Below are 9313 nucleotides of genomic sequence, written 5' to 3'. Positions count from 1 at the left end.
AAAAACTTTGTTCTTTCAGAAATATGTGCTCATTCATGTGTAATGACTTCCACCAACTAATCAAAGTCTTCTCGTAAGCGTAGAATCTGACATTCAGAATCATTCAGAATACATACGGGCGAGTCGCTCGAATGACGAATGTTGCGCCTCCATCTTTAAAATACATTAGCCAAAGAGGGACATACCTCCGCATTTCGCCCTTTTACACTCAGTTGCAGAATGCCAGGGGCAGATTACTCGCCAGGGAAGCGAAAAAGAGAATTAAAACGACCAAGGAGTTAATATTGGAGTGGCTAGAACAGCTGCGTGTAAACAATGGAGATACTAAGAGCTAATTTCGGGTTCGGCCACCGTAGCAGTTAAAACGCGATCGGAATGCGAGAGGCTAGAAAGTAATATTCAGTTGGTTGTCATATACAATTTCACCGCTAGATGTGAGAAATTCTTACACAATGTAGCTTTAAGTTAAAAGTTTGTAAGTATTATCAGTAAAATGTACTTGAAGTATCAAAAGTAAAATAACTCAATGCAGAGAAAAGTTGCATTAATACACACTTGAGATGGAGCTGCTTTTGAACTACTCTTTAGGGCTGCAACTAATCTAAGATCTGCTGGTTATTTTCTTGCTCAATCCTTTAATTGTTTGGTTTGTAAAACACATGAAAATAGTGAGGAATGCATCACATTTTCCCAGAGCTCTGAGTGACGTCTTCAAGCATCTTATTTTGTCCATCCATCCTCAAAATGATTCAGTTTACTGTCATTTAAGACAAAGAAAAGCAGCAAGTCATCACATTGGAGAAGCTGAAACCACGTAATGTTCGACAGTTTTTTCATGAAAAATGTCTTCAACAAACAGTCAGATTAATTTTAACTGACTTAAACCAACCAAATAATTGACTTATCGTCAATTTTTTGACGATAAGTAGATTAATTTCTTGCAATGAATCATATTTTAAAAGCTCTTCATACGTTTTGTATGTGAGTATTATTAGCAAAATGTACTGTATGTAAAGTAAAAGTACTCCTTTGAGTGTTAGGCTATTTATTCTATTCTATATTATGTTTTTAGATTGATCATTTTGTAGTTGGTTGAGGTGTAGCTTATTTTAAGTACTTACTGTTGCATATTGTTGCAACATCTTTTATAAACTCGTTTTGTGTGCAAAATCTTAATCTGCAAAGTATGGCTGCCATATCAGTGTGGTGGAGTAAATAGCACAATATAGTGGAGTGGAAGTAAAATGTCATGAAATGGTAATACTAAGTAAAGTACCTCAACATTGTACTTAAGTAGTAGGCTACTTGAGTAAATGTACTTAGTTACGTCCCACCACTGGTATTTGCTGCCCACTTCCAGAAAAAAACTGAACACAATTATGACATATAAAGTTCCTCTCACAGTATTAAGACAACAAAATGGTTCAACAGCATTTGTCAGTGCAACAGCTCTCAGGCTATGTATGATCACTTATGTGACCTTTCTTCACACCCACTGCAAACTAAAGAAATGGAAGTGTTAGTTTAGGATTATCAGCCAAAGACAGGCATTAGAGCAGCAAACATTAGACTTTGTAGTAGATGTTGGTGGGACTCTGGGGCGATATCTCCTGAACTATGTACACAGGGGGCCCGTAGTCGCTGCTCACACGCTCATAATGACGGCACACCATGCTGTCAGAAGCTCGCAGAGGAAAGACAATATCACTGCGGTCCGAGCCGTTGTCGCTGCCGATGCTGTCCCGCTTTGCCACGGCCAAAGTGTTGAGGGAAACGGAGGCTGACTGCTGGCTGTCTGGGACACAGCGACGGGGACGGTGCCTCCACAGTACGACCAGCAGAATAATGATGACCAGAAGGAGGATCACACCGCCACAGACAACCCACATTAACAATCCTGGCTTAGGGCCACCGCTGCCACTGGGGTTTGTTTGTCCTGTTTCTGAGCCTGAGTCTGTCATGAGAAACAGAGGAGAGACAGAAAAAAGGGAAGGAGAAACTGAAATGAAAGTGTGAACTATAGGGCACAATATGGAAACAGTGAAGCCTTTCTAATTCTATACAGTAGTATAGTGTTTCAGCAAAATCAACATACTTTACCTTTTTTATACAAACAGCAAACAATAGGTGTGATGTTGGTTGTCAATCAAACTGCAGCTTTGGAAAGCCACTGCCAATTCGACTTCACATACAGACATCAAAATGTTTTCTCAAGAGCAGCTCCTATTTCCTTTGTGAATTGCATTGTGGGAGAATAGTGCGTTTACGGTAGTTTAGTTTGCATGCTGTCTGGTTTGCATGTAAGCCTACTTTATTTGGTCACTTTTCCAGTGTGAACACACCTATATACATAAACATATACTAAAAACTTGCTTACATCTGAGACACAGTGAATGGTTTTTGATCCCTAGTATATCAGCATGGGTCGAATTTATATACATTTTTTCATTCTTTTCTTTTTTTTCAGTATGCAGATTCATACAGATGCCTTAGATATAAGAGGGAGGTGAAAATCATTCACTTTCTGGAGCAAAGCAGTAACAATTGTGAGCTGTAATTTAAATAAATCCACTTGTAAACGATATGACTATACTTGTTTCTGCATGTTTGTGCCTATTTACTTCAAATACATCACTTTAAAACCGTGTTTAATGTATTGTTCCTGCCCTCCAGTTTAGTAAAATTTGAAATACAAAAAACTTGATGTACACTTGTACATATTCTCTGGGCAATATGTTTGCTTTGTCTTTCGTACCGGTTTTGTTTTTTATATCCTGTTCTTTCGCAGGGAGGTCTTTGGACTTGGACTTTGGTGGGAATCTGGTGGGGGATTCCTGGAGGGTTGAAGGTGGATCTGAAGAGCCTGGAAATTAAAACAAGACCAATCACAACATATAACTATTAGCACCATATCTCACATCTCCTAATTTCCCCTGTATGGTGGTGTGTGTCATGTCAAAATGTTCCTATTACGATGTCTGTTGAATCTGTAGTTTGGTGTCAGAATCAAAGCAAGAAGAAGGTGATATGATTTATGATTATTTTGCACCGACAGTCATTCAGATAAAAATGCATCACAGAAAAAGAGAAAAGACATTTTCTAACCTATTCTAACCTAATAGGGCCACAACAAGTTGTGTTCTGAGTCACAATAGGGACTCTCATGTCTTTCTTGACAGGAAAAACAAACGCTTTTACTTTCCCCGCCCACACATTCATAACTGAATGCAGCCAATTCAAATTCTTCTCTGGGGTTTTTCCAAAAGGAATCTTGGGAAATGTTGGGAATCAGAAACAGGAAAGGAATCCAAACAATTAATACAAATGTGTGTTCCTCTCCTGCCCTATTAAATATCTCACAACCTCTTATCTCGTAGTACCCCTTTGGAGGGTCGGGAACCATAGGCCTAAACAAACTACATAAAGTAGCAACACAAACAGCTACAACAGTAGAATGCTGCTTACACACTGATGCATCAGTATTAGCAATCTAATGTCACTTTGAGTTTACATTGTGCTGATAATACTTCTGTACTTTTACTAAAGTAGGGTATTTCATGCAGGACTTTAACTTGTAATGCAGTATTTTCACATTGCTTTAGTTCTACTTTTACTTAAGTTAAGTATCTGAATACTTCTTACACCACTATTTTTAAGTCTCTCACAAGTCCCTCAGCTTTATGGAAGTGCAATACTAAAATTGCTGAGTCCCTTTTTTTTTAAGTGGAGTAAGATGGCAGTTTGAATTCAAAATATGCCTGCAAAAAAAGAAGCACAAACAACATTTTACAAATCACAGAATATCTGAAGAATTCATTTAACACCATTGGTTCACATTTTCTAATGTGTGCAACTGACACTGAGCAGTTTCCCAAACAAATACAACCAAGAAAAGTAGTAGACACACATACTACGGCCTTTAAGGGAACTACGAATGAACTACAGATTTCATTCAGGATCTTTTTCTTTTTCACTCATTTAATCTCATGTATTGATTTATGAGGACAACACACATTCATCAACATTTCTGTATGTCATTCACCATCGGGGTTAATTAAATTTGACTCACACCACATTTTAACATGAATGTTTAAAATAACTACAGGATTAGATTTTTCAGTTTTAAAATGCACAATCCGTAAATCCAAATCTAAACGGAAGGGTTGTGACAACCAAAAATCCAAATACAAGACTGGAAACTGGAGAAATATTAATAGATTTTTTTTTTAGAGATTAACACGAGATTACAGCTAAATCGGAGTTATTGATGTTTTCTGTTGCTGTTAAAAGGTTTGTTTACATCATGATTTGTAAACACAGCAGGGAAACAGCCTCATGTTTTCAGTTAAGATCATTTGAGAAACACACAAAATGCTTATTTTTCATCTCGGATTCTTGAATAATTTATATGAATAATACTTTGCATTTCTGAGGTCAAAAAAGTACATGTTGGGGCTTTAACTGACTTAGCTTTTAAAGTTTTTAGCAACACACTACATCTGTTTAATCTATCTGATTCTGTGCAGCCCAATAACGCACCAAAATACAACTATAAATGCTTGTTTCTTCATATATACGACTACTCGCCTAATAAAATGACAAATTACACCACAATAATACTGTATGTATGTTGAAAAAAAGTGATAAAAAGTCATAGTATATAATGTCGAAAACATTAAAAAACAATATGTTTCTGTGTGGATGACGTTGTATTACAGAGTGATTTATCTTTAGGACATTTAAAGTAATGGCAGTGAATATGTTCAGAATCTGCTTTATTCAATTTTAATGTATGTGATAAGAGCACAAAATGATTTTAAAAACGGACACTTGGCTATTCAGATGTTAATACAGGGAAAGAAAAGATTATTGACTGCCACAGCCAGTCCGAACGATCGCATGCTGGATAATACTGATGGCCTTAAGCTGCCAGCGGTTAGAATTAAGGATTTTAGATAATTCATGATGACAATCTCTCTTTAAGAGAATGACTAGATGATTACCATTATCTGACCACTTAATAACTCCAGAGAGGCGGTGACATTATTGCATTGCACATATAACAACCAGAGTGAGACAATTGTTATTGTTGATATTTTTGTATTGTTTTCATTCACACACTCAGCTTTACACACATGCTGGCACACACATACAATACTTACTTTGGCCGACTCTCAGCACCAGCTTCATGGCTTTGGTTCTACACACCCCTCCATTAGTATTATCCAGACCCTGCAGAGAGCCTGCAGAGGTGGCTGACATACAGAGAGAGAGTGAGAGGAGGCAAATATTGTTAAGCACTGTTTAACATTTTATATTTAATGCAATCATCATAATGCAATATCAGGTAATGCGTAGTTCCATTATGATTTTCTTGCAGACAGTAAAGTCAGTTGCCAAAATCATTTTTCAAAACGTTTGCATCACATTGGCAAGAGAATGCAGACACACTATGATGTCACATACAGTATATAGCTAATCACACATGTAAAAACACCACTGCACCAATAATGAATTCATTGTTTGGTGTATAGAATGTCAGAAAAACCAGAGCCCAAAGAGACGTCTTAATATTGCTTGTTTTGTCTGATCAGCAATCCAAATTCAAAAGATATTTATTTGTTTGTTATCACATAAGATTATCAAAAGCTGCTACTATTTAAGAAGCTGGAACCAGAGAATGCTTAGCATTTTTTCCATGTTTAATGACTTAAACTATTTATACATTATCAAAATAGTGGCCGAACTAACTCATTGTTTCAGCTCTAGATGCAAATTATGTGGTGGACAATATTAATAAATACATTTTTACCTGAACTAACACAGCAATAAAGGCTACTAAATATATTCATACACAAACACACACACTAAGAACTCTTGTTCACCCCGTCACTCTCTCTCTCACACACACACACACACACACACACACACACACACACACACACACACACACATAGACTTGTTAGCAGCATTTAGGTCAGATAACAACATCTCACAGTCTACAAGCCACGTTGCCATGAAAGCTCCCATCAAATCTGCCTGATGCTGTAAAAGCCTTGTGTGATTTGGGGCATGTAAGCCCTTGGAATCACACTGGCCTGCCAGAGCGAAGTGTGCTGTCAGAGCGTGGCGAGGTGGAGGCTACATGGTCAGAATTGCTCTCTCTCTCATGCATCACTTGCCACTAAGATGCTGGTTTAACCGACAGTGGCCCAATAACGAGGCCACATTTTTTTGATTCTCACACAAACTGACAAATTGAGAGGGAGCCGAGAATGATTGCTTCCTCTTCTCCCATGACAAAAATGAAACAGTTGCTTTCATTGATTCAAATCCACCTGTAGAAACCAGCAGCTTGTGTTTCTGTTCTACTGATAATATGAACTGAGACAAACACGGGTGACTTAATATCATGTTTGAGCTGAGCATGAGCTGTTGAGTTGCACACAATGACTCACAGGTGATATAATAGTCCCTCCCCTTGAGGAACTCCAGACCCCACAGGTTGGGGCTGAACTCCTGGAACTTGAACGTGAACTTCACGTCCTGGTGAGGCTTGTCACAGTTCAGCAGGGGCGTGTCTGTCTTGTCGATGGTGCAGCTCTCCATCTGACTCCTGGAGACCAGGTACACTCGGTAAAACTCCTCCTTTTCCCCCGAGGAAGCATCTGCCCGGGGACACACAATGTCCATCTTGTCCCCGATCTGAGGATACAGGACCAGACCCAGACCTGGACTAAATCTGTGTGTGAGACAAGACGGTTAAAAGATGAAGTGTAACACGATACAGAGTGAAGCATCATTGTCACGTTCTTTGTTTGAACCGCAACGTTTTATGATCAATCCCAAACAAACACAAAACAACAGAAGCGTGTGAGGTTTTCAACAACATTTTGCAGATCTGCTGTAAAAATAAATAAGAAAAATAGGGAAAATGCAAAAACAGCCCAAGGTGATGTCTTCAAATGTTTTGTTTTAGGAGCATGCCAAAACCCAAAGATATTACATCTTAAAGCTGAAACGATTAGGTGATTAATCTATTACTTGATCGACAGAAAATGAATCTGCAACTCTTTTGATAATTGATTAATCATTTGTGATTTTTTTTAAAGCAGAAATTCAAAGAATCCTCTCAGTCTTAGCTTCTCAGTTGTGAGGCTTTGTTGTTTTTCATTGTCCTATGTGACAGTAAACAGAATATATTTGGGTTAGGGAGTTTTTGTCAAACAAAAATAGGTAATTTGAAGACAACATATTGCACGTCAGGATATACTGACATTGTAACATTAATCGATTAATCGAGAACATAATCAGCACATTAATGGATAATGAAAAGAATGGTTAGTTGCAGCCTTATTCAATGTACAATGATATGAACCCTCACATTTGAGAAGCTGGGACCAGAAAATGTTTGGCATTTATACATGAATTAAAAAACGATGAATCGACTATGGAACTATTCTGTAATTAATGGACTAATCGTTTTTGCTCTACAGCTACTCATATGCCTATATCAAAACGGTTGCTTGCAGTAAAATGGTTCGATCTCATGTGATTAACTTGATCAATTAGGTCACACTACAAGGCCAAAGCAGCAGCAGAAAGTTACTGCATCTCTCTTACTTTGCATTGGAGCTGCTCCAGTGGATGGACTCCAGAGTGACAGCACGACATGAGCTAATGATGGCCAGCAGGATCACGGCGCCGCAGCTCCATGGGATTCTCCCCATCACAGGAATAAATCGCAGGTCCACCGCGGCTCGGTATCATAAAACAGAGTGGAACCAGGCTAGAATGTGTTGCCTCTGCATGTCTCCAAGTGCGCGCAGAGGACACATTCCTGAGTGAAATCCCATGAAGTTGCGAGTCTTCCCCCTGCATGAGATTTTCCACATTGTGCGTAATTGGCTAGAAAATCATTCGTGTGACGAAATCCATGTATTGAGGACAGAGATTGTGTGGAGTATTTCAGTCATCAACTGACAGACCGGTCCGCCCATACACTGGCTCATGCGTAGGGGAGACCGGGGCTGGTTGGCACAGTTTTTCTTCACATTAACATACTGAGATAATAATAGCCTATATCAAGATCAATACAAATGCCGTATTTCTTTGGTGGAAATGGTAGAGGTTAATGTTAACCTCTCAAACACCTTTTTCTTTCATAACGATTTTATTTACAGTTAAACAATTTTTGTCTTGATAAAAAAAAAAATTTCATCTGAATTAAAGAGGCAAAAAATAAAAAATAACTTGACTGACTGCTTATGATAGCTTAAGCTATAAGGGAATGTTTAGTGAGGAAAATATACAGTAGGCTATGCGTTTTTGTGCATCTGAAAACCTGTTTGATAAATGATTTTTCCCATTATAATATCATCAGAGTGGCTTTTAATAATATATGTTTTACATATTGTTTCAAGCTACATGGCTTGACCTGCAACATGTGTTTGGATATTGTTTACAAAGTCAGCTGACATCTACAATAAACACACACACAACAGAGACATTTAAGGCCAGTTTTATAGGCTACTTTTTTTAATTTCACTTTTTTTCTATTCTTCTCAACAAAATGAGGAAGTTCAGGACACAAGAACACATATTTGATTGATGTGCATTTTTTGGTCTCCCCTGTTGATGTGGTGACAAACAGAAAGATCAGCTTTGACTCAGTGATCATCTTAAATGAACCTACTCTACCCAGAATACACAGACTTGAATGAGATCAGGTTATACAAATGTCCATCTACCTCTAAACATTGAATACATTCCTCAAAAAAACCACACTGTATCCCAAACTTGATGTTTTATTGTTATGATTTTGTGTATCAATATAGTTAAAATCATTATAGTGGATGGATGGGTTGGGATGATTTGATTTTCTTTAAAATCCTGTATAGTCTGCATTTAAGGAGCCATTGCTGTAAATCCCCTCATTTTCAGAGAATCTGAACTAATGACAAAGTGGTTTAAAAGATGACAGGGCTTCTGTCACAAGATGAAAATGACGGCTGAACTGCACAGAAATGTCTGCGTCTCTGTCGGGAACTGACTAGCTGCAGGTGTGTGCAAAGTGCTGGCAACATCTTTTATATTTATTAATTCATGTAAACCCTTGAGTTTTTGTTGACATGGACTTCACAGAAGAAAGCGGACGCAGAGATGTTTTCTCTCGTAAACACAAAATGATACAGGTCAGACTAAAACAAACTTCAGATGTTTGTCTTTGATTTTATTGTCCGGTTTCAGCAGAGCACCATTTACAAGGCAGATTCCTTACACAACACAAATTCAGTTGTCAGTGGAACAGTAC

The 9313-nt window shown here is 38.0% G+C and overlaps 1 protein-coding gene across 1 annotated transcript; it reads right to left on the bottom strand.

The window, feature by feature from the left end:
- Positions 1-1397: 1397 nt before the first annotated feature.
- Positions 1398-7730, bottom strand: LOC144522261 (ephrin-B2a-like). The gene is made up of 5 exons (XM_078257208.1): positions 7624-7730; positions 6459-6742; positions 5163-5255; positions 2756-2863; positions 1398-1954 (listed from the first exon to the last, which is right to left on the bottom strand). The coding sequence occupies exons 1-5, from the start codon at positions 7728-7730 to the stop codon at positions 1566-1568; spliced, it is 981 nt and encodes a 326-aa protein (XP_078113334.1). The 3' UTR covers positions 1398-1565.
- Positions 7731-9313: the final 1583 nt, after the last annotated feature.

Source organism: Sander vitreus, chromosome 1 (genome assembly GCF_031162955.1).
Source record: "Sander vitreus isolate 19-12246 chromosome 1, sanVit1, whole genome shotgun sequence".
Lineage (NCBI taxonomy): Eukaryota > Metazoa > Chordata > Actinopteri > Perciformes > Percidae > Sander > Sander vitreus.
Note: the sequence above shows the minus strand (reverse complement) of the source record. Positions and strands in the feature narration are given on the sequence as shown.